The sequence below is a fragment of the Jaculus jaculus genome, chromosome 18 (genome assembly GCF_020740685.1).
Source record: "Jaculus jaculus isolate mJacJac1 chromosome 18, mJacJac1.mat.Y.cur, whole genome shotgun sequence".
NCBI lineage: Eukaryota > Metazoa > Chordata > Mammalia > Rodentia > Dipodidae > Jaculus > Jaculus jaculus.
Window position 1 is genome coordinate 33467710 of NC_059119.1, and position 25958 is coordinate 33493667.

General features: G+C 42.7%; 1 protein-coding gene across 1 annotated transcript in view; it reads left to right on the plus strand.

Moving 5' to 3' along the window:
• Cacna2d4 (calcium voltage-gated channel auxiliary subunit alpha2delta 4) overlaps window positions 1–25958 on the plus strand; it is a 165418-nt gene that overhangs the window by 77124 nt on the left and 62336 nt on the right. The window contains exons 16-18 of the mRNA XM_004669117.2: window positions 1443–1517; window positions 3558–3644; window positions 4165–4236. Coding sequence (XP_004669174.2) covers window positions 1443–1517; window positions 3558–3644; window positions 4165–4236 — 234 coding nt within the window. The remainder of the gene's footprint in view (window positions 1–1442; window positions 1518–3557; window positions 3645–4164; window positions 4237–25958) is intronic.

Consider the following 25958-nt stretch of genomic DNA (forward strand, 5'->3'; position numbering starts at 1 on the left):
AAAGTTCAAAGCACCGCAGGTTGGCAACCAAGCCTCGGGTACCTGGGCCTTTGGGGCACACTCCAGAGCCAGGCTACAGCAGGCAGCAGCCATCGAGCCCGAGCTTAGGTGGAGCGCCTCCATCCGGCCCAGACAGATGCTGCGGGAGCAGCGCAGTAGCTTCTTGTCGTGAAGCCTTTTGCCATGATTTGCTTTATGGCCTTTAGCAAGTTCTTTACTACGCATGCCTCAGTTTCTCCATCTGTACCTCCATGCCAAGCAGTGCTGTTTAAGAGTGAATGAAGGGGGCTGGAGATATGGCTTAGCGGTTAAGCGCTTGCCTGTGAAGCCTAAGGACCCCGGTTCGAGGCTCGGTTCCCCAGGTCCCACGTTAGCCAGATGCACAAGGGGGCGCACGCGTCTGGAGTTCGTTTGCAGAGGCTGGAAGCCCTGGCGCGCCCATTCTCTCTCTCTCCCTCTATCTGTCCTTCTCTCTGTGTCTGTCGCTCTCAAATAAATAAATAAAAATTTTTAAAAAAAGAGTGAATGAAGGGGGCTGGAGAGATGGCTTAGCAGTTAAGGCGTTTGCCTGTCAAGCCAAAGGACCCACGTCAGCCAGATGCACAAGGGGGCGCTGGCGTCTGGAGTTCGTTTGCAGTGGCTGGAGACCCTGGTGTGCCCATTCTCTCTCTCTCTCTCTCTCTCTCTCTCCCTCTATCCCTCATTCTCTCTCTCAATAAATAAATAAAGTTTTTTATATAAAAAGAGCAAATGAAGGGCTAGAGAGATGGCTTAGTGGTTAAGGTGCTTGACTGCAAAGCCTAAGGACCCAGGTTCAATTCCCCAGAATCCATGTAAGCCAGATGCACATGGTAGTGCATGTGTCTGGAGTTCATTTGCCCAATGACTAGAGGCCCTGGTGCACCCATTCTCCTTCTCTCTCTCTCACATAAATAAATAAGTAAATAAATAAACAAGACTAGATTTTCTTCTTCCCTTTAAAAAAATAAAAAAGAGTGAATGAAGCTGACATGGCGGTAATCCTGGAAATTAGTAGGTGGAGACAGGATGATCAGAAGTTCAAGGCCATGACCCAGTGTGGTGGCACATACCTTTAATCTCAGCATTTGGTGGTTAGATCATAGAATCTACCTCAAAAAATAAGAAAGAAAGAAAGACAGAAAAGAAAAGAAAAAGAAACACTAATTCAAGGTCATTCTCTATTTCTTAGTGAGTTTCATGCCAACTTGGGCTATATAAGACCCTGTCTCAAACAAACAAACAAATGACATCATCAGAGTCAGGCAAGGCTATGGCATTATTTGGCTCTGTAAGATTCCTATTTGAAAAACCCACTGCTGAGAGCTTCTGCCTTTGACTACCCTGTGTACCCCCTCCCCAGCCCTTCACCCTCTATTCATCCATGACGACCGTCTAATGCCCTCAACCCCTGACTTTGGCAGCTCGGGGTGCATGGATATGCCTTCTTGAATACTAATAATGGCTACATCCTCTCTCATCCTGACCTCCGACCCCTGGTAGGTATCGATCTTATTTGCATTGGGATCCTAACAATACAGGATTTGGGGATAGTTTACAAAAAAAAAAAAAAAAAAAAACCAGCAGACAATACAAGAAAAGATATTTGTGATCTGGGCATGGTGGCACACACCTTTAATCCCAGCACTCAGGAGGCAGAGATAGGAGGATCACTATGAGTTCAAGGCCAGCCTGAGACTACATAGTGAAGTCCAGGTCAACCTAGGCTAGAGCAAGACCTTACCTCGAAAAAAAGAAGGAAAAGAAATTTATGTCATGGTTCCAATTTTCAAAATTGTTTATCATCTAGTAAGATATACAAGGCAAAAAAAAAAATGACATGATTAATAAACAGACCAGAGAACAGATAATTCAGGTAGAAGTGAGAATAGATTCCTTTGGAACCACCAGTTTCCCATCCCCACAACAAACAGACAGCTTATAAACAGGAAAGTTTGTTTTGTTCTTTGTTTTGTTTTGGTTTTGGTTCTGTTTTTCAAGGTAGGGTCTCGCTCTAGCCCAGGCTGACCTGGAATTCACTATGCAGTCTCAGTGTGTTCTTGAACTCTTGCTGATCCTCTTACCTCTGCCTCCCGAGTGCTGGGATTAAAGGTGTGTGTCAGCACACCCGGTTTAGAAAAGATTTTTTTTCTCGAGTCACAGTTTTGCAGGGTTTGGTCCATTGGCAATTGTACCTATTGCTTTTATGCCTAGGGCGGGACAGGGCACAACAGGGTGTAAGCATATGGCAGAGCGAACTGTTTACCTCATGCAGAGAAAAAGAGAGTGATCGATGGAGTGTGAAGGCCAGGAATAATAATGACACAAAGTTGATTCATGGTTGTGTGTCAAGTTTTGGAGGCAGGCAGTTATTAAGCACCGCACACCTGTCCTTGGCTCTGTCCAATTAAAAAACTCCATCAACGGGATGAAAATGTTTTGCAGATGCCATAAAATTTGGAAGGTATGGTTAATATGTTGAGAAGATGACTACTGTCTTCTAAAACAACCAACTGAAACAAATACGTAAGGAACACCTAAAAAGCTCTGCCCCCACCACGGTACACTGACCAGAGGTCCATGCAACTCAGATTTCTAGCCTCCATCTTGAGGGGAGACATTGACAGCACAGAGCATCTTTAGAGAGCTCGTATATTGATGGAATGGGACGTTTAGTTAGGAATGTCAAGTCTAGGAAATGACAAGGGCCTGGAGAGACACGTTTTGAGTGGCTTCAGGAGAAAACAAAACAGCAGTTAAGGGCTAGAGAGATGGCTTAGCAGTTAGCCTAAGGACCCATGTTCAACTCTCCAGATCCCACGTAAGCCAGACACAAATAAAGGTGAGGCAAGCACAAGGTTGTTCGTGCCCATTGAGCGGCACAAGCATCCGGAGTTCCGTTGCAGTGAATGAGGCCCTGGTATGCCAATTCTCTCTCCTTCTCTCTCTTTGTCTCTCTAATTAAAAAAAAAAAATGTTAAAGTTACAGGGAGAGAGATTTCAGCTACAAAAGAGAGAGAACTTTAGTAATTAGAATTATCCAAACTGGAGGCTGGAGAGATGGCTTCGTGGCTAAGGCATTTGCCTATGAAGCCTGAGGACCCAGGTTCGATTCCCCAAGTCCCCACATAAAGCCAGATGCACGTGGTGGCACATGTGTCTGGAGTTTGTTTGCAGGCCCTGGCATGCCATTCCCCATCCCCACCCCCCATCTCTCTCTCACTCACTCAGTCTGTCTCTTTCTCAAATATATAAATGAAAATAAAACATTTTTTAAAATAATTATCCAAACTATGACAAGCTAACTCACAAAACAGAAACCTCTCTATCCTAGGGAACACTCCCCAGGAGGCCGAGAAGCCCCCTGTGGCACATGTTGGCCAGGAAAGTTCTGCAGGTGGAAGTTTGGTCAGATCACCCTGAAGGTCACGAGATTCTTCGATGTTTTTGAGTACACTTGAAAGACTTCAGAGAAGAGAGGAAATGGGAGAGTGATGCATGTTAACCCTGCATTTTCCTTCTTGTCTGGTCCGCTCCAGTACAGAGAGGGCAAGAAGCTGAGGCCCAAACCCAACTACAACAGTGTGGATCTCTCTGAAGTGGAGTGGGAAGACCAAGCTGAAACGGTGAGTGGGGAAACCGAAGAGAGAGAAGCTGTTTAGTTAGCTCAAGAGTCGAGGAATGGGGGGGGCTGGGTGCCCTGAGGTCGCTTTGCAATGCAGGGCAACGCAGTTCAGTCTGGATCCTTTCTGAGCCCCAGCCAGAAGGAACCCCTATGACAGAGAGATCTTTCCAGCAACTATGAAAATAGAGCTACATCTCCTGAGTCACAGGGCATATAGAAATAGACCAAAATTGTGTTGATAAGGCCAGCTAGAAAGTGTGCGGTTTCGTGTGGCTTTTGGTCTCGGTGTCGCATGGTAAGGGAAAGGACGTCTCGGCAGCACAGCATGACCCAGGGTCTCCTCAGAGCAAGCCCTCAGATGGGAGCCCAGTGGCACCCACCTGCAATTCTCCCACCTTGGAATTCTACTCAGAGGGAAAGAGAAGGGCCAGGGGAATCCCGGGGAGACTTGATCAGGAAAGCCTGACGCCTCCGCACTCCAGGTGAGCTGGGCACCTAATGACTTCTCTTTCCTCTCGAAGCTGAGAACGGCCATGATCAATGGGGAAACGGGTTCTCTCACCATGGACGTGAAGGTTTCACTGGACAAAGGGGTAAGGAGCTAAGGACGACAGAGTAGATGACGTCCCAGACAGGCGGCTCTGAGGTTGGTCTTGAAGTTGATTTAATGAGATCTTGGGACTGGTTCTTGTTATAGTCTGCAGGATACAGTGGGGAGGGGGCGCACCCAGAGGAGTCGTACTGCCAAGCAAATTCAGACCAGGGAACTGTGCTATTGCTTACGCGGATGCTCTGTTCTCTAGAGACTGTTGGGGATAGGGATTGTCCCCAGACACTCACAGCTGTCCCTCCTGCTGCTGCTGCTATTTGGCTCTTTGGTTGTTTTTGATGGAAAGTGGAAAAGTAACGGTTAACTCTTCAAACTGTCAGCAGTTCTGCTGAAACATATTATATGGGAAGAGGTTAAAAATACTCACTACGAGCTGATTCTCGTCCAACCGCAGTGAGTCAAGAATTCGTACCGTTCCTGATAGTATTCTTGTCTTTACAGACCTGCGCATCATTTAGAAAAGATCATTTCATTTTCTCACTTAAAAGGTTCTGATGCATCCTCTTAATTTGAGTTGTCCTTTGACATATTGACAAATATCACCTCTCCCACTGCCACTCCCACCACCTCCTCCCGTGAACCATCTGCCTCCACTGAAAGAACACAGCATCTGTCTTCAGCAATTAGACCCAAGGCCTTCCCTGAACGTAGGCTTCCGTGGAGGAGAAGCACTGACAAACATTCCTTCTAGACCAGAAACTGCTTCCATTGGGTCTGCTGTCTGACTTTTGGGGCATTGACCTGACTTTTTTTTAATAAGTTTTAAACATATTTTATTTATTTATTTGAGAGAGAGAAAGAGGAAGAGAGAGAGAGAGAGAGAGAAAGAACAGGCACGCCAAGGCATCCAGCCACTGCAGACGAACTCCAGACCCATGCACCCCCTTGTGCATCTGGCTTACGTGGGTCCTGGAGAATTGAACTGGGATCCTTTGGCTTGGCAGGCAAATGCCTTAACTGCCAAGCCATCTCTCCAGCCCCTGAACTGCCTTTTTTTTTTTTTAAATGAGCTCTGGGCTGAGGACTCCTCCTGACTGACTAGCAATATTAATGATGCAAAGAGTCAAGGTCCCTTTCCTGTATCCCCACAACCGGAACCTTGTTCCCATGCACAAAACTCCTGCCTAAACTCAGGCACCTAACAGCATGAAAAACCTAAAGTGTGTGGCACATAAATGAGCAGCTGTGTTGTATCTGACACGTGCAGTGGGTGGAATTTGCCTTCCATCCTTTTCTCTCAGGGCACATTCTCATGGTTCCTGCATGCTCCTCAAAGCCACCAGGCAGAGTCCTAACCAGACCAAGCAGCCTAGACTTCTCCTGAAACTTCTGCCTAGCCCTTTGAAATTTGCTCATTGCTACTAACAACCCATTTCCAATGTAGCACGGCTTTCTGAGTCCTGAAGAAGTACAGTGATGTACTAGGACGACTGTACGGATCATTTCATAGCACATCAATAACTGTGTCTTTCCAGCAATGATACTACTATGGATAATGGTGGTCTTTTATTGGAAGCTGGAATGAAGGGCTGGAGAGGTGCCTTGGTGGTTAAGGCACTTGCTTGTGAAGACTAAAAACTCCTGTTTGAATCTCCAGGTCCCAAGTAAGCCAGATGCACATGCACACAAGGGGACTCTTGGGTCTGGAGTTCCTTCTCATTTGTGCGTCCTCTCCCTCTCTCCCTCCCTCTCAAAATATTATGTAAAAATTTTCAAAAATTATTTACTGATTTATTTGAGAGAGAAAAAAAAGCAGAGAGAGACAGGCAGAGAGTGGGCGCGTCAGGGCCTCCAGCCACTGCAAATGAACTCCAGACGCGTGCGCCCCCTTGTGCATTTGGCTAACATGGGTCCTGGGGAATTGACCCTGGGTCCTTTGGCTTGCAGGCAAATGCCTTAACTGCTAAGCCGTTCCTCTGGCCCAAAATAATTTTTTTTTAAAAAGGAAGCTGGGGGGCTGGAGAGATGGCTTAGTGGTTAAGGCACATGCCTACGAAGCCTAAGGACCCAGGTTCAATTATCCAGGTCCCACATAAGCCAGATGCACATGGTGGCACATGTGTGTGGAGTTCGTTTGCAGTGACTACAGGCCCTGGTGTGCCCATTCTCACTTTCTCTCTCTCCCTCTCTCTCTCTCTCTCTCTCCCCCTCTCTCTGTCTCTAGTAAGTAAATAAATAAAAATAAATCTTTAGAAAAAAAGAAGCTGGGATGAGCACTTTACAGATGTCTGCTCTTAGCAACCCTGTGGACAGGTCCCTTCCTATCTCTATATTATAGGTGAGGACATTCATAGAGGCCAAAATCTTGCCTAAGGTTATACAGGTACCAAATCACAAATACAAATTATGTATTTATTTAAGAGAGAACTGGGGAGAGAGAGGGAGAATGAGAATGGGCATACCAGGGCCTCCTGCCACTGAAAATGAACTACAGACACACGCACCACTTTATGCATCTGGCTTTACATGGGTACAAGTGAATTGATCCTGGGTCATCAGGCTTTGCAAGAAAGTGCCTTGCTGGCTGGAGAGATGGCTTAGTGGTTAAACGCTTGCCTGTGAAGCCTAAGGACCCCGGTTCAAGGCTCAATTCCCCAGGACCCATGTTAGCCAGATGCACAAGGGGGTGCACACATCTGGAGTTCGTTTGCAGTGGCTGGAAGCCCTGGCGCACCCATTCTCCTCTCTCTCTCTCTCTCTGCCTTTCTCTCTCTGTCTGTCGCTCTCAAATAAATAAATAAAAATAAACAAAAAATTTAAAAAAAGAAAGTGCCTTGAACTGCTGAGCCATCTCTCCAGCCCCATGAATCACAAATGCTAGCATCATGCCCTTAAACTCTACTGTATAGGGCTTCCTGAAGGACTGGCCTGAATCCTCTGACCACCAGCCTTGAAGATTTTCCCAAAGTCTCTTTGTAATAGTGTTTCTTTTTGTTTGTTTGTTTGTTTGATGGGTTGGCTTAAGGGTCTTTTTATTTTTTTACTTTTATTTTTCTTTGAGACAAGGACTCATGTAGGTCAGGCTGGCCTCAGACTTGATATATAACTAAGACTGTCCTTGAATTCCTGATCTTCTGCCTCCCAAGTGCTGAGATTATAGGTGCACCACCATGCCTGACTTGGAATAGCTTTTTGTTTCGTTTTGTTCTGTTTTCGAGGTAGGGTCTCCCTCTAGCCCAGGCTGACCTGGAATTCACTATGTAGTCTCAGGGTAGCCTTGAACTCATGGCGATCCTCCTACCCCCCTGCCTCCCAAGTGCTGGGAGTAAAGGCGTGTGCCACCATGTCTGACCCTGAATAGCATTTTTATTCCATCTTGGAAGATTCACTGCCTTGGTGACTGGTGTGTGGCTCAGTGGTAGACTGCTTGCTCGGCAGGCAGAGAGCCCCATGTTTCATCTCCAGCACCCCCAAAAATAAATGAATCAATCAACTACTCTCTTCTCCCATTCTTCTCTCTCATTAGCTCTATAATCCCAGAACCCCCTGAACCTACATGATATGGTACATTTAAAAAATTTTTTTTTATTTATCAATTTGAGAGAAAGAGAGCAAGCATGGCATGCCAGGGCCTCCAGCCACTGCAAATGGACTTCAGACACGTATGCCACCTGTGCATCTGACTTTATGTGGCTCCTGGGGAATTGAACCTGGGTCCTTTGGCTTTGCAGGCAAGCGCCTTAACCACTAAGCCATGTCTCCAGCCGTTATGGGGCAGTTTTGCTTGCACGGGACCAACCAAGTGGCAGCTAAGCATGTGATGGCTCTGGCCTGTTATGGCCACCTTGTTTCTTGGTGTTGCTAAGCTGAGCTCACTGTTGCCTGCCCCTCCTCCTCCCCTGCCATCTTCTTTCTGAAACAGTCATTTCGTCCTTGCCTGTCTCTCCCAGCTCAACCTGCACAGCCAGATCTAGGCCAAGCGAAGCGGTCTTAAAACACTGTGGCAATAACTGTCTTTAGGCCACACAATAGTGACACACACAGGCACTATTCTACTTTCTCCAGGGTACACTGCAGATCCCCAGTAAGGATTGCAACCTTTCTCTGTAACAGGTTGTTCAGGGTCCTTGAGCCCCAAACCCTAGGTTTATTTCTACTTCTAATCAAAGAATTGAATTTAAAAACAGACTGGAAAGCATAACTATTAAATTATTATATTTACTGAGGGAAGTACAGAGCCAAGGAAAGCATCCACATGGCTGGAGATCCTCCATGAAGGGCCTGGAAAAAAAATATAAAAGTCTGGAAATAAGCAAGGCGTGGTGGTGCACGCCTTTAATCCCAGCACTCGGGAGGCAGAGATAGGAGGATTGCCGTGAGTTCGAGGCCACCCTGAGACTACATAGTTAATTCCAGGTCAGCCCGAGCCAGAGTGAGACCCTACCTCAAAAAAAAAAAAAAAAGTATGGAAAGAAAAGAGAAAAAATTCAAGGAGCTCCTGCCATGTAGGGACCTGGAGGGGCTAAAGATCCCATGTGGGGAATAAGGGCTGGGGGGCCCTCCCGGCTGGGCCTGGGCCTGGGCCAGGTGTCTTGTGTGGCAGTTAGGGTGACTGGGCCCCCTAAAGTAAAGGCAGAAATGTCCTTAACTCTAGCAGTCTCCATTTTGCTTGAGACCAGAGTAGCTGGCTTCCCCTTATCTCTTGCCTAAAAGAGTTCCCTAGATGGTTTTTCCACAAGCAGCCTGAGCCTCTAACGGGGAGGGAGTTCCCCTTTCCTACAATTCAAACCTGATCCCAACATTGTGGTTAGTTATGTCACGGCTGGCCTCCCCTTGAGCCAGCCCCTCGCCCAAACCAGCCAGCCCTCACTCTAGCTCACCTGAGCCTGAAGGTGAAACCCGCACCATAGCACAGTGATAAATAGACCCTTCCCAGGGCCAAGGGCTCTCTTGGTGGCTTGTTCATCACTAGTGACCCTCCAGGCTCTGGGGAGCCCTCCCTTGTCTCAGCCAGACGGGGCCGAGATGAGGGGAGAACCCCCTTACTCCTCTCTACCTGCTCCTGCCCTCCACAAAGCAGCTCTCTGAACTTTCTTTTCTTTCCTCTCTAAATCTTTTTTCATGTTTCTTCCAGGCCCACCACATGAGCTCTCAGACCATGTGGGAGGAATTCATTTTCCTTCCCTTGGTTTTATACTTTCCTAAAGAAACGTAATAACTTTGTAATTGTCCTTCTCAGTTTGGTTTTCCCAATTTATTGGTTAGATACAAACACAAACTCAGGGTTTGGGGTTCGAGGACTCTATTCCTAAACTTCAGCAAAACCCTGAAACACTTGGACACTTGGTTAAAGAGAAAACAGGGCTGGAGAGATTGCTTAGTGGTTAAGCACTTGCCTGTGAAGCCTAAGGACCCCGGTTCAAGGCTCGATTCTCCAGGACCCACGTTAGCCAGATGCACAAGGGTGGGCATGCATCTGGAGTTCGTTTGCAGAGGCTGGAGGCCCTGGCGCGCCCATTCTCTCTCTCTCTCTCTCTATCTGCCTCTTTCTCTCTCTGTCTGTCATTCTCAAGTTAATAAAAGTAAACAAAAAAAATTTTTTTAAATAAAAATAAATTAAAAAAAAAAGAGTAAACAAGCAAGCACATCCCAGAGCAAGCCACCTAGGGCCCTTCTGATCATTCTCTTTTTGTTTGATCTTATACAGCGGATGAGTGGCAATAGGGAAGGAGAGGAAACAGGCAACATGAACTCTGGTTCTTCGAAATTCCTGCCCCCTGCCTTGGGTACATGTACATGGACACACGTACCTATACCAGTAGTAGGCATAGCCAGCTGGATAAAACTGAACAGTGCCTGGCTTGCTCCGCCAACTTCTGCGTTACCACCGTCATACAATATCATGTAAACGTCTCAGCTACTGGATCTAGGAACTTTAGTTTCGGCTCTACTAAATAAAGTTACAGCAAGAACCAAATGGGATTGGTTTTCACTTAAAAAAAAAAAATTGACAACTTCCATAATTATAGAAAATAAACCATGATAATTCCCTCCCACTCCCCCCCCCGACTTTCCCCTTCACTCTCCACCATGTCCTCTCCCCCCTCTCAATCAGTCCCTCTTTTATTTTGATGTCATCATCTTTTCCTCCTATTATGATGGTCTTGTGTAGGTAGTGTCAGGCACTATGAGGGCATGGATATCCAGGCCATTTTGTGTCTGGAAGAGTGTATTGTAAGGAGTCCTACCCTTTCTTTGGCTCTTAAATTCTTTCTGCCACCTCTTCAGCAATGGATCCTGAACCTCAGAAGGTGTGATAGGGATGTTTCAGTGCTTAGAACTCCTCTGTCACTTATCAGCACCATGGTGCCTTTTGAGTCATCCCAGAAGTCATCACCAACCGAAAAGAGAAGGTTCTCTAACCAAAGGAGACAGTAGCATTAATATATGGGTATGAACACCAAGAGAAGTGCTTACCAGGCAGTTTGGTAAGGATAATAATGAGTTTAACCAGACACCAGAACACACTATGCCCCTAAGGCTTATGACTTCCCCTGTTACAGGTTTTCAGGATCAGGCATGTATTCCCTCCCATAGAGTGGGCCTCGAGTCCAATTAGAGAGCAGTTGGTTTCCCCTATAACACACGTGCCACTATTGTACCCATTGGCTCATTTAGTCTGGCTGGCCAAATTCAAGGCTTGCAGTGTCCACTGTTCTTTGTCTCCATGAGTGATTTCTCTCTCATGGAGCTACATGCAGCATAGCTTTTTCCAGCTTTCTGTCAGCTGGTCTACAGGGAGGAGATTTTCAGCTCAGCTCAGCAAGATTTCTCAGTGACCTTGCAACCCAAGTATAGGGAGTCTTCGGCAATAAGGTCTTACCAATTATTCCTGGTTGAAAACCAAGAGTGTCAGCAATGACCTGTAATATTTTGTGAGCATCAAGGACCTCCCTGGCCAACAACTCACTGGAAGGTATCTCATCCCTGGCACTGAAAATTTCCTAGTAACAATCTATGGCTTCTGGGTGTGCCATTGTCCAGAAAGGTAGGTTTCCATATGACTTAGTCATACCTCTTAAATTTTGATTAGCCCTCCCTCCACCTTTCCTTTACTCAATCTCTTCCCCTGACCTCACTTAGGCCTTTCTACCCCCAGTAATCTGTTCTTCTACTTACATATATAAAATGTCATCCCCTTAAGTCCTCCCCTCTCCTCCCTTCCTTGTAGCCCTAATTTACTGGCCTTTGCTACCATCTTTTACTCCAACACACACACAAGTGTAAATATTTGTAGCTAGGATCCACATATGAGAGAGAACATGCAGAGCTTGGCTTTCTAGGCCTGGGTTACCTCACTAAGAGTAATCCTTGCTAGGTCCATCCACTACCCTGCAAATTTTATAATTGCAATTATCTTTGCTCCATTGTATAAATGTACCATATCTTCATTATCCACTCATCAGTTGAGGGGCATCTAGGCTGGCTCCATTTAGTAGCTATTGTGAATAGAACAGCAATAAACATGGATGCGCAAGAATCTCTAAGGTAGTGTGACAACTCCTTAGGATATATGCCTGGGAGTGGTATAGCTGGAACATATGGTAAGTCTATTATTAGCTGTCTCAGCAACCTCCACACTGATTTCCACAGTAGCTGTACCATTTGTACCATGGGGATTGCATTTCCACCAACAGTATAGAAGGTTCCTCTTTTTCTACATCCTCACCAGCATTTATTGTCATTTGTTTTCTTCATAGATAATAACCATCCTGACAGGAGTGAGATGGAATCTCAAAGTAGTTTTAATATGCATTCCCCTGATGGCTAAGGATATAGAACATTTTTTTTTTAGATGTTTATATGGCCTATGTATTTCTCCTTTTGAGAACTCACTATTTAGTTTGACAGCCCTTTTTTTGTTTGTTTGTTTGTCTGTTTGTTTGTTTGTTTGTTTGTTTGTTTGTTTGTTTATTTAAGAGTGACAGACAGGGGCTGGAGAGATGGCTTAGCGGTTAAGCGCTTGCCTGTGAAGCCTAAGGACCCCGGTTCAAGGCTTGGTTCCCCAGGTCCCACGTTAGCCAGATGCACAAGGGGGCGTACGCGTCTGGAGTTCGTTTGCAGAGGCTGGAAGCCCTGGTGTGCCCATTCTCTCTCTCTCCCTCTGTCTTTCTCTCCGTGTCTGTCGCTCTCAAATAAATAAATAAAAAATGACCAAAAAAAATTTTTAAAAAAAGAGTGACAGACAGAGAGAGAAAGAGGCAGATAGAGAGAGAGAATGGACGGGCCGGGGCCTCCAGCCACTGCAAACGAACTCCAGACGCGTGCGCCCCCTTGTGCATCTGGCTAACGTGGGACCTGGGGAATCGAGCCTCAAATCGGGGTCCTTAGGCTTCACAGGCAAGTACTTAACCGCTAAGCCATCTCTCCAGCCCAGGAATGCCTTTTGTGCCCCATTAATCTGTTCTACTTACATATATACAATACCATCCTATGAAATACCCCCTTCCTTCCTTTCTTTTCACTTTAGATCTCTTTTCTAGCTTACTGGCCTCTGCTACTGAGTTTTCTTCCTATTCACACAGAAGTCCAATCATCTGTAGCTAGGATCCACATATGAGAGAGAACATGCAACATTTGGCTTTCTGGGCCTGGGTTACCTCACTTAGTATAATCCTTTCCAGATCCATCCATTTTCCTGCAAATTTCATAACTTCATTTTTCTTAACTGCTGAGTAGAACTCCATTGTATAAATGTGTCATATTTTCATTATCCACTCATCAGTTGAGGGACATCTAGGCTGCTTCCATTCCCAGCTATTGTGAATTGAGTGGTAATAAACATGGCTGAGCAAATATCTCTAAGGTAATGAGACCAGTCCTTAGGATATATGCCTAGAAGTGTTATAGTTGGGCCATAAGGTAGATATATTTTTAGCTGTCTCAGGAACATCCACACTGATTTCCACAATGACTGGACCAGATTACACTCCCACCAACAGTATAAAAGGGTTCCTCTTTTTCCTCATCCTCACCAGCATTTATGGTCACTTGTTTTCATGATGGTAGCCAATCTGACAGGAGTGAGATGGAATCTCAACATAGTTTTAATCTGCATTTCCCTGATAACTATGCATGTAGAACATTTTTTTAGATGCTTATATGCCATCTGTATTTCTTCTTTTGAGAACTCCCTATTTAGTTCCATAGCCCGTTTTTTAATTGGCTTGTTTGACTTATTATTTAATTTTTTGAGTTCTTTGTATGTCCTAGATATTAATCCTCTATCATATGTATAGCTGGCAAAGATTTTTTCCAATTCTGTAGGTTGCCTCTTTGCTTTATTCACAGTGTCTTTTGCCACACAAAATCTTTGTAATTTCATGAGGTCCCAGTGGTTAATTTGTGGTTTTATTGCCTCAGCAATTGGGGTTGTATTCAGAAAGTCTTTCAAGACCAATATGTTGAAGGGTTTCCCCTACTTTTTCCTCTAGTAGTTTCAGAGTTTCAGGTCTGATGTTAAGGTCTTTAATCCATTTGGACTTAATTCTTGTGCATGGAGAGAAAGAAGGATCTATTTTCATCCTTCTACTGATACATATCCAGTTTTCCCAGCACCATTTGCTGAGGAAGCTGTCTTTTCTCTAACGAGTATTTTTGGCAATTTTATCGAATATCAGGTGGCTATAGCTACCTGGACTTACATGTGGGTCCTCTATTCTGTTCCACTGATCTACATGTCTGCTTTTGTGCCAGTACCATGCTGTTTTTGTTACTATGGCTCTGTACTACAGATTAAAATCAGGTATGGTGATACCACCAGCCTTATTTTTGTTGCTCAGTATTGTTTTAGATATTCGAGATTTTTTTGTGGTTCCAAATGAATTTTTTGATTGTTTTTTCTATTTCCGTGAAGAATGCCATTGGAATTTTGATAGGGATTGCATTAAATGTGTAGATTGCTTTTGGTAAGATTGACATTTTCACAATATTGATTCTTTCAACCCAAGAAAAAGGGATGTTTTTTCATTTCCTAGTGTCTTCTGCAATTTCTTGCTTGAGTGTTTTAAAGTTTTCATTGTAGAGATCCTTCACTTCCTTGGTTAGGTTTATTCCAAGGTACTTTTTTTTTTCATGCAATTGTGAATGGGAGTGATTCTCTGATTTCATCCTCTTGTGTTTGTTGTTAGCATATAGGAAGGCTACTGATTTCTGTGTATTTATTTTGTATCCTGCTACATGGTCATAGGTGTTTATCAGCTCTAATAGTTTGCTAGTAGAGTCTTTAGGGTCCTTTATGTATAGAATCATGTCATTTGCAAATAATGATAACAAGGTCTTCCTTTCCAATTTGTATCCCTTTTTATGTGTCTATTGTCTTATTGCTATGGCTAAGACTTCCAGTACTATAGTAAATAAAAGTGGGGACAGTGGACACCTTTGTCTTGTTCCTGAGTTTCAGGGAAAAGCTTCCAGCTTTTCCCCATCTAGTAATATGTTGGCTGTAGGCTTGTCATAAATAGCCTTTATTATATTAAGTTATGTTCCTTCTATTCCCAGTCTCTGTAGGACTTTTATCATGAAGGGATGTTGGATTTTGTCAAATGCTTTCTCTGCATCGAATGAGATGATCATGTGATTTTTGTCCTTCAACCCATTTATACAATGTATTATGTTTATCAATTTGCATATGTAGAACCATCCCTGCATCTCTGGGATAAAGCCTACTTGGTCGGGGTGAATGATCTTTCTGATATATTCTTGTATTCTGTTTGCCAATATTTTGTTGAGAATTTTTGCATCTATGTTCATGAGAGAGATTGGTTTATAACTTTCTTTTTTTGTTCTATCTTTGCCTGGTTTTGGTATCAGGGTGATGCTGGCTTTTAAGAAGGGGTTTGGTAGGATTCCTTCTTTTTCTATTTTGTGGAAAAGCTTAAGAAGCAATGGGATTATTTTTTCCCTGAAGATCTGGTAAAATTCAGCAGTGAATCCATCTGGGCCTGGGCTGTTTTAGTTGGATCTCCATTCTTGTTATAGGTCTATTTAAGTGATTAATCTCATCTTGATTTGATTTAGGTAGGTCATATAAATCAAGGAACTTATCCATTTCTTTCAGCTTTTCATACTTAGTGAAGTATATGTTTTTATACTATGTCCCTATGATTTTTTTAATTTCTCTGGTATCTTGTGAATCTGCCATTTTCATCTCTAATTTTATTAATTTGTGTCTCTTCTGTCTTTCTTTTGATCAGATTTGCTAAGGGTTTATCAATCTTGTTTATCCTTCAAAGAACCAACTCTTTGTTTCATTGATTCTTTGGATTATTTTTTTGGTTTATATTTCATTAATTTCTGCCCTAATCTTTATTATTTCTTCCTGTCTACTGATTTTCAGTTTGCCTTATTCTTCTTTTTCCAAAGCTTTAAGGTGAAACATTAGGTCATTTATTTGCAACCATTCTACTTTCTTAATATAGGCACTTAAAGCTATAAATTTCCTTCTTAGGGCTGCCTTCATTGTGTCCCAAAGGTTTTTGGTATGTTGTATTCTCATTATCATTTGGCTCTACAAATTTTGTTATTTCCTTCTTGATTTCTTCATTGACTCACTCACCATTTAGTACTGTATTGTTTCATTTCCATGATTTTGTGTATGCTCTATAGCTTTTCTTGCTATTGATTTGCAATTTGATCCCATTGTAATCAGACAGAGTGCAAGGAATTGTTTCAATTTTCCTGTATTTGTTAAGGTTTGCTTTGTGTCATAATACATGGTCTATTTTAAGTAATGTTCCATGTGTTGCTAAAAAGAATGTGCATTCTGCACCATTTGGATGAAAAGTCCTGTATATATCTGTTAGGTCCATTTGTTCTATGACCTTATTTAATCCAGATGCCTGTTTATTTTTTGCTGGGATGACCTGTCAATTGATAAGAGTGGTGTGTTGAAGTCACCCACTACCACTGTGTTTGGTGTTACCTGTGACCTTCATTCTAATAGTGTTTGTTTGATGAAGTTGGGAGCCTCCATGTTAGGTACATACATGTTTAGGATTGTAATGTCCTCCTGTTGGAGTGTGCCTTTAATCAATATAAAGTGACCTTACTTATCTTTCCTAACTAATGTTGGACTGGAGTCTACCTTGTCCAATATTGGGATAGCAACCCCTGCTTGTTTTCTAGGCCCATTTGCTTGAGACACCATTTTCCAACCTTTCACCCTAAGAATGTGTCCATCCTTTGTAGAAAGGTAGGTTTCTTAGAGGCAACAAATTGAAGGATCCTGATGTTTAACCTAGTCTGCAACCCTATGTCTTTTGGTTGGGGCATTGAGACCATTGATATTAAGAGACATTATTGAGAGGTGTGTATTTATCTTTGCCTTTTTTTTATGGTTCTTCCAGTTTTACCTTTGCTATCTTGTGTTAACTAGTATTTGAGCATGGTTTGTTTTTTTCCAGGTTCCTTATATGTGTGCTTTTCTTTCTTTTCAGCATGGAGGATTCTTCCAAGTATTTTCTGTAGATCTGGTTTTGTCTTCAAATATTTCTTTAGCCTGCTTTTGTTGTCCTTATTTCTCCATCTACTTGAATGGATGGCTTTACAGGATAAAGTAACCTTGATTGACAGTTATCTTTCAAAACTGGGAATACATCACTCCAAGCCTTTCTGGCTTTTAAAGTTTGTGTTGTGTAATCTGCTATGATCCTGGTGGGCTTACCTTTGTAGGTAACTTGAATTTTCTGTCTAACTGCTTTCAATATATTTTATTTGGTTTGTATGTTTGGTAGTTTAATTATAATATGGCGAGGAGAGGTTCTTTCCAGGTTTTGTCTGGTTGGTGTTCTAAGGGCTTCCTGTACCTGCATTGGCACCTCTTTCTCAATTAGGGGGAAGTTTCCATCTATGATTTTGTTGAAAACACCTACTATGCCTTTGGAGTGAAACTATTCTGCTTCTATTATACCCTGAATTCTTATGTTTGATCTTTTCATAGGGTCTTGAATATCTTGAAATTCCCATTCATACTTTCTTATTAGTTTGTCTTTCTCTTTGTTGGACTGTATTAGATCTGACACCTGGTCTTCTAGCTTAGATATTCTGTCCTCTCCTTCATCCATTTCTACTGGTGTGACTTTCCACAGAGTTTTTTATTTCATTGACTGTGTTCTTCATTGCTAGTAATTCTGACTTGTTTTTTCTTTATTATTTCTATTTCTTTATTTATGTCTTGTATTGACCTCTTTGCTTCATTAAATTGGTTTCCTGTGTCTTATTTGATTCATTTTATTTCCTCTTTGACTCCTTTGATTTCCTCTTTGACTCCTTTGAGCATATCTATAATCATTCTTTTGAAATCTTTCTCAGGCATTTCCTCTAACTCATTCTCACTGGAGGTCATTTCTGATGCATTAATAATTTTTGGTGGATTTATATTGTCTTGATTTTTGGTGTTTCTTGTGTTATAATGCACATATTGTTGCGTCTTGGATTAATTTAGTGCTTGGACTTTCTAGTTAGCAGAAGTATTATTAGATGTATCAATCAATCTGATGTTATAAGGGTAGGAGCTTAAGGTGCTAGCTGTGGCTCTTAAGACTCTCAGAGTATCTACAAAAGTGACCCTTGATGTTAGGTTTTCCTGCTATGAGAGTATTCAAGTAGACTGAGTAGACCAAAATATAGGCAGATTCTAAAATTTAACTAAACAATGTACTCATTCAATGAAAAACAGCACAGAGTATTTATGCAAGAGTAGGTACTATAACATCAAGATCCTCTAACAAAGTCACAGCCCCTTAGGGTGTGTGGTGCCCCACACCCTTAATCCTGTCAACTAGAAGGTTCAGATTTCTGGTCTGCTGAGGGTTCCAAGTCAGCTTGTGACCAAGTGAGACCCTTCCCTAGTGAACAACAGAAGAGGAAACAAAGCCACTTTAAATCAAGAAGCAACAAATAACAAGCTCAAAATATAGCTTATTTAAGAATGGAAAATCTGACCATCTATGAGATATAACATATACTTTATCCTGATATGGAATGTATAATTAGCACCTCTGGTTCAGGCCTATATACCAGGCTTATTTGGCAGGTACTGACCCGGTGTAATCCCAGTTACCTTTTGGAATGATTTTGGTCTCAGTTATGCTGTGCTCCTGCTTGGGTCCCTTTTTGGTGAGCTGTGGGTTCAAATAGGCTGGCTGGGTTGCTGGATCACTGCTCTGGTCGCCAGTGCGGGGTGTTGTGATCTTTCTTCCCCAGATCGCTGGTGCTTGCTGGCCCTTTTGCTGGTGGTAGGGGCGGGGAGGCTGTGGATGGCGGCTTTAGTTCTCCCGAGGATCCTTGTGATCCTCTACCTCGTGATCTGCTCCTCTGTTGTTTGCTGCAGTCCTCCCTTCACATTTCTTGAGTTTGCAAGGAGCACCAGTGTGAGTGGAAAATCCCCTCACCTGTCTTTTCCTGTGGTTCAAGCCGAGCCTTGCAGCTGTGGCCCCATGGACCAGATGCTGCTGCTGCTGCTGCTGCTGCTGCTGCTGTAGCCGCTTCTGCCTGCCTAAGTGGGCTCTGGATGGTCTGGATCTCTCCTACTTCTCTGTTGCCATTGGTAATTTCTTATACACCTCACTTTTTAGTAGAAGAGTATATTTTGCTCATTTTTTTTGTTTGTTTTGTTTTGTTTTGTTTTTGGCTTTTTCTCCCCTAGGCTGCTTTGGCATGGTTCCTAAGATGTCATCTTAATCATAAGTTCTAGCTTGAGTGTTTTAAAGGTTTCATTGTAGAGATCCTTCACTTCCTTGGTTAGGTTTATTCCAAGGTACTTTATTTTGATGCAGTTGTGAATGGGAGTTATGCCCTGATTTCATCCTCAGCATTTTTGTTGTTAGTATATAGGAAGGCTACTGATTTCTCTATGTTTATTTTGTGTTCTGCTACATTGCTTAAAGTGTTTATCAACTCTAACAGTTTGCTGGTAGAGTCTTCAGAGACCTTTATGTATATAATCATATCTGCAAATAACAATAATTTAATCTTTTCCTTTTCAACCTGTATCCCTTTTATGAGTGTTTCTTGTCTTATTGCTATGGCTAAGACTTCCAGTACTACATTAAATAAAAGTGGGGACAGTGGACATCCTTGTCTTGTTCCTGATTTTAGTAGAAAAGTTTCAAGTTTTTCTCCATTTATGTTGGCTGTAGGTTTGTTATAAATAGCTTTTATTATGTTGAAATATGTTCCTTCTATTCCCATCTTCTGTAGGCCTTTTATCAAATTTTTATCAAATTTTGTCAAATGTCTTTTCTGCATCTATTGAGATAATCATATGACTTTTGTCCTTCAGTGCATTTATATGGTTATTGTATTTATTGACTTGCATATATTGAACCATCCCTGTATCTCTGGGATGAAACCTACTTGGACGAGATGAATGATCTTTTTAATACATTCTTTATTCTTTTTGCTAATATTTTGTTGAGAATTTTTTTTGTTGTTGAGAATTTTTGCATCTATGTTCATGAGAGAGATTGGTCTATAATTTCCTTTTTTTTTTTTTTTTTTGTTCTGTCTTTGTCTAGTTTTGGTATCAGGGTGATGCTAGCTATGTAGAAGGAGTTTGGTAGAATTTTTTCCTCTTCTATTTTGTGGGAAAGTTTGAGAAGCATTGGTATTAGTTCTTCCATGAAGGTCTGGTAAAATTCACCAGTGAATCCATCTGGCCCAGACATTTTTTAGTTGGGAGATTTTATTTTTATAACTGCTTGGATCTCCATGCTTGTTATAGACCTATTAAGTGGTTAATCACATCTTCATTTAATTTTGGTAGATCATATAAATCAAGGAAATCACCCATTTCTTTCAGATTTTCAAACAGTTCTTAAACTATCAGTATGATGCTCTGAATTTCTTTGGTATCTGTTGTAATGGTACCTTGTTCATTTCTAATTTTATTAATTTGTGTCTCTTCTCTCTTTTGGTCAGATTTGCTAAGGGTTTATCAATCTTGCTTATTATTTCAAAGAACCAAGTCTTTGTTTCATTGATTCTTTGTATTTTTTGTTTCTATTTCATTAATTTCTGCCTAATCTTTATTTCCATCTACTGGCTTTTGGTTTGCCTTGTTCTTCTTTTTCCAAGGCCTTAAGGTGAAGCATTAACTTGTTTACTTACAACCTTTAGAATTGCTATGCCCTCCTGTTGGATTGCTCCTTTAATCAATATAATGTGACATTCTTTATCTTTCTTAACTATTGTTGGTTTGAAATCTATCCTGTCAGATATTAAGATAAGAACACCTGCTTGTTTTCTAGACCCATTTGCTTGAAATACTGTTTTCTATCCTTTCACCAAAAGACAGTGCTTGCCTTTTATGGAAAGGTGAGTTTTTTGGAGGCAACAAATAGAAGGATCCTGTCTTTTAACCCAGTCTGCAAGCCTGTGTCTTTTGGTTGGGACATTGAGGCCATTGATATTAGGAGTTATTATTGGAAGGTGTAAGGGCTAGAGACATGACTAATCAGTTAAGACACTTGATTGCAGAAATTCATGGAAGAGAGGGTGGAAAGATTGTTAGAGCCACAGGTTGGGACATTATTCACAGAGACATTGCCTCTTCCCCATAACTGATGAATACCCCCACAGTGCATGACCCACAGTCCCCATGGAGATAATTGGCATCCCCTGTGAGGAGGGTCCCTTTGGAGAGGGAGCAGGGATGAAGGTAAGTATGGTGCCAATATATGCTCTTTAAAAACTATGTCCATAACTAAAAAAAAATTAAAAATAAAAATTATTTTTAAAAAAGACACTTGCCTACAAAGCCAAAGGACCCAGGTTTGATTCCCTAGGACCCATTAAACCAGATGCATAGGATGGTGCATGTGTCTGGAGTTCCTTTGCAGTGGCTGGAAGCCCTGGCATAAATAAAGGTGTTCATTTATTGTGTAGTTCTTCTGGTTTTACCTTTACTCTCTTGTATTAACTATTATTTGAATATCGTTTATTTTTTCCTGTTTCCTTATGTGTATGTTTTTCTTTCTCTTCATCATGGAAGATCCTTCCAAGTATTGTCTGTAGAGATAGTTTAGTCTTTATATGTTCCTTTAGCCTGCTTTTGTTGTGGAATGTCCTTATTTTTCCATCAATTTGGATGGATAGCTTTGCTGGGTAAAGTGATCTTGTTTGACAGTTGTTATCTTTCAGGACTTGGAATACACCATTCCAAGCCCTTCTGGCTTTTAAATTTTTTGTTGAGTAATCTGCTGTGATCCTGATGTACTTGCCTCTGTATGTGACTTGATTTTTCTCTCTAGCTGCTTTCAATATATTTACTTTGGTTTCTGTGTTTTGTAGTTTAATTATAATATGACAGTAAAAGGTTCTTTCCTGATTTTGTCTATTAGTCATTCTAAAAGCTTCCTGTATTTATATTGGCATCTCTTTCTGTATTTGGGGAAATTTTTCTTCTATGATTTTGTTGAAAATACCTACTATAGCTAGGCGTGGAGGCACATGTCTTTAATCCCAGCACCTGGGAGGCAGAAATAAGATTGCCAAGAGTTCAAGTACAAGGCTACCCTGAGACTACAGAGTAAATTCCAGGCCAGCCTGAGCTAGAGCGAGACCCTGCCTTGAAGGAACAAAAAGAAAAAGAAAAAAGAAAAAAATACATATCTTACCTTTCAAGTAGAATCTCCTTCTACTATACCCTGAATTCTTATGTTTGATCTCTTCATAGTATCCTGAATGTCTTGAAATTCCCATTCATGCATTCCTATTAGATTATCTTTCTCTTTGTTGGACTGAATTAGATCTGCCACCTGGTCTTCTAGTTTAGATATTCTGTTCTCTCCTTCGTCCATTCTACTGATGAGACTTCCTACAGTTTTCTATTTGACTTACTCTGTTTTGCATTTCTAATATTTCTGATTGGTATTTTTTAATTATTTTTATTTCCTTACTCATGTCTTGTATTGACCTCCTTATATCATTAAATTGGTTTCCTCTTTTTTCTTGGGATTCCTTCTGGAGTTTGTTTTCTTCTTTGATTTCTCTGATTTCTTTGAGCATAGATATAATCTCTTTTTTAAATCTTTGTCAAGAATTTCATCTGAAACAATCTCACTGGAGGTCACTTCTGATGGATTTATAATTTTGGTTGAATTGTATTTTTTTGTGCTTTTTGCATTTTTTTTGTGCTTCTTGTATTTTTTTGTTTCTTATTTTGCATCTTGAGTTAATTTGATGCTTGGGCTTTCAAATTATCAAATAATTAAAATAATAATCTCAAATTATCAAATAATTATCAAATTATGCAGTATTTTTACACATGTAAATCTAATGCTATATAACTTCATGGTAGAAGTTTGAGGGGCCAAGTGTGGCTCTTAAGTGACTCCCAGAGTAACAGGAGAAGTGACCCTAGACGTTGAGTTTGCCTGCTATGCAAGTATTCTAGTAGACTGGGTGGAACAAATTACTGGTAAATTCTAAAATTCAACTGAGCAATATACACATTCAATGAAGTCCAGTACAGAGTATTTATGCAAGAGAAGGGATTAAAACAGATAATGTAACAAAGTCAAAGTCCCTAGGGGTGTGCGCTGGCCTACACCCTTAATCCTCTCACCTGGGAGACTGTAATTTCTGGTCTGAAATGGATTCCAGGTCAGCCTGGGTCCTAGTGAGACCCTGTCCCCAATAATGACAGAAGAAAATGACAAAGGCCCTACAAATGAGGAAACGTCAAAGGCAATAATGGTCGGCACCAAAATACAGCTTATTTGAGAATGGTAAAGACGACCAGGAGCACATCAGATTTAACACATAACCTTCCCTGACACGGAAGATGAGATTATCACTGCCAGTGCAAGCCTATGTGCCTGGCTTTGTGTAAGTAGGCCCTGATACCTTTCGGGATGGATTCTAATCTCATCTATGCTGACTGCCCACTTCCAACCTTCTTGTACCCCATGGACGTCAGGCTGCTGATCCAGTAGCTGGATCTGGTGTTCTGGTTGGCTGTGCTGGATGCTGTGCAACTGGCCACGGACGAGTTCTCTGACGCGTTCACAGCCCTGACAGCTGGGGGGAGGGGGGCTGCGCAGGGTGCCGGCGCTGTGCTGGAGCTGCTCAGCTGGTCCCAGTTGTGCTCTCCTCCCGCAGCTGCTCAGCTGGTCCCAGTTGTGCTCTCCTCCCGCAGCTGCTCAGCTGGTCCCAGTTGTGCTCTCCTCCCGCAGCTGCTCAGCTGCTCCCAGTTGTGCTCTCCTCCCGCAGCTGCTCAGCTGGTCCCAGTTGTGCTCTCCTCCCGCAGCTGCTCAGCTGGTCCCAGTTGTGCTCTCCTCCCGCAGCTGCTCAGCTGGTCCCAGTTGGGCTCTCCTCCCGCAGCTGCTCAGCTGCTCCCAGTTGTGCTCTCCTCCCGCAGCTGCTCAGCTGGTCCCAGTTGTGCTCTCCTCCCGCAGCTGCTCAGCTGGTCCCAGTTGTGCTCTCCTCCCGCAGCTGCTCAGCTGCTCCCAGTTGTGCTCTCCTCCCGCAGCTGATCAGCTGGTCCCAGTTGTGCTCTCCTCCCGCAGCTGCTCAGCTGGTCCCAGTTGTGCTCTCCTCCCGCAGCTGCTCAGCTGGTCCCAGTTGTGCTCTCCTCCCGCAGCTGCTCAGCTGCTCCCAGTTGTGCTCTCCTCCCGCAGCTGATCAGCTGGTCCCAGTTGTGCTCTCCTCCCGCAGCTGCTCAGCTGGTCCCAGTTGTGCTCTCCTCCCGCAGCTGCTCAGCTGCTCCCAGTTGTGCTCTCCTCCCGCAGCTGCTCAGCTGCTCCCAGTTGTGCTCTCCTCCCGCAGCTGATCAGCTGGTCCCAGTTGTGCTCTCCTCCCGCAGCTGCTCAGCTGGTCCCAGTTGTGCTCTCCTCCCGCAGCTGCTCAGCTGGTCCCAGTTGGGCTCTCCTCCCGCAGCTGCTCAGCTGCTCCCAGTTGTGCTCTCCTCCCGCAGCTGCTCAGCTGCTCCCAGTTGTGCTCTCCTCCCGCAGCTGCTCAGCTGGTCCCAGTTGTGCTCTCCTCCCGCAGCTGCTCAGCTGGTCCCTGCCGTCTTCCCCTTCACGTTTCTTGACGTTGTGGCGGCTGACGTGAGTGGAAAACCCCTTCACCTGCCTGCTGCTCCTGCAGCTCTGTGCCGGCTGGGTGCGTGAGCACACAAACCGAGGCCACTGGCCCCTCAAGGAAATTCTGGAAATTTCCTCCTTTCTGGAAGATCTTAGTCACTCCTGCTTCTCTGATGTGGTTGAAAATAACTTATACGCCTTCACTTTTTAGTAGAAGAGTGTCTTTGGCTGTTTTTCTGTTTATTTCTCTCCCGAGACTGCTTTTGTGTGGCTGCTGTACTGCCATCTTACCCAGAAGTCTTTGCTTTTATCTTTGACTCTTGACTATACTATGACATACATAGTGATGCTCTTCTCTGGTCATGTCTATTTAAGATTCTAAATGCCTCATGGGTTTGGATGTCCATTTCTCTGGGTTTGGGGACTTTTCTGCTAGAATTTCTTTGTTTGCTTGCTTGCTTGTTTGGTTTGGTTTGGTTTGGCTTAGTTTGGTTTTTGAGGAAGGGTCTCACTCTGGCCCAGGCTGACCTGGAATTCACTATGTAGTCTCAGGGTGGCCTCAAAATCACAGCAATCCTCCTGCCTCTGCCTCCCAAGTGCTTGGATTAAAGGCATGTGCCACCATGCCCAGCTTTACTACTAGAATTTTTTTTGGAGAGTCTCTCTGCATTTTGTTTTATGCATAGTTGCTTTTTGGTTGTTTTTGGTTTTTCAAGGTAGAGTTTCACTCTAGTCCAGGCTAACCTGGAATTCACTGTGTAGTCTCAGGGTGACCTCAAACTCATGGCGATCCTCCTACCTCTGCCTCCCAAATGCTGATATTAAAGGCGTGTGCCACCATGCCCAGCTTGATGAGTAGTTTTAATTTCTATTTTTTATCTCAGATTCTTCCCTGTTTCTGACTTTTCCATCTGCATTGCTGATTTTCTCATGAATTTTTTTTCTTCTGTGTTACTGTTGTCTCTCTCCAGGTCCTGGATGGTTTCTTGATATCCTCATTTAAGTCATTCATCAATTTTACCAAAAAACTTTTGAAATCTTCACTTAACATTTTATCTATATATCTTGGAATTCAGGAGTTGAAGAGCTATGATCTTTGGAAGGAGGCGTATTGCCTTCTTTTTCATGATCATTGTGTTTCTGTGTTATGATGTGCTCATCTCTTGGTTTAGATATCTATTCCATTTATTTGAGGATAGATCTTTCTCTCGAGCAGCCTAGTCTTGAAGGTTCATCCTCCAGTACCACTCAGAAAGGAGGAAACAAGCTGCTGTAATAGCAACATCAAACCGTACAAGACATAGAACTCCTGAAAAGCAATACAGCCCACTAATACACTCCACTGATCACACACTGAAAATGGAAGAACCATTGTAGAATGTGCATGAAGTTGAAAAATATTTAGTGTAACTAAAGAAATGGTAAATGCCTGAGATAAAGGAAGGAAGCAGGGAGAAAGGAGAAATAGAGGAGAAGCAAAGTTAAATAAAAGAAATGAAAGAGAAGAAGAGGAGAGGAGAAGAATGTTATGGAGGGAAAGAGTAAAAGATTCTTTTAAAAAAATAAAAGGAAAAAATAAATAAAAGGAAAAGAAAGCAGAAAGAATGTAAGAGCCAAAGGAAGGGTAGGACTCCTTACAATGCACTCCTCCAGACATAAATGGCCTGGATATCCATGA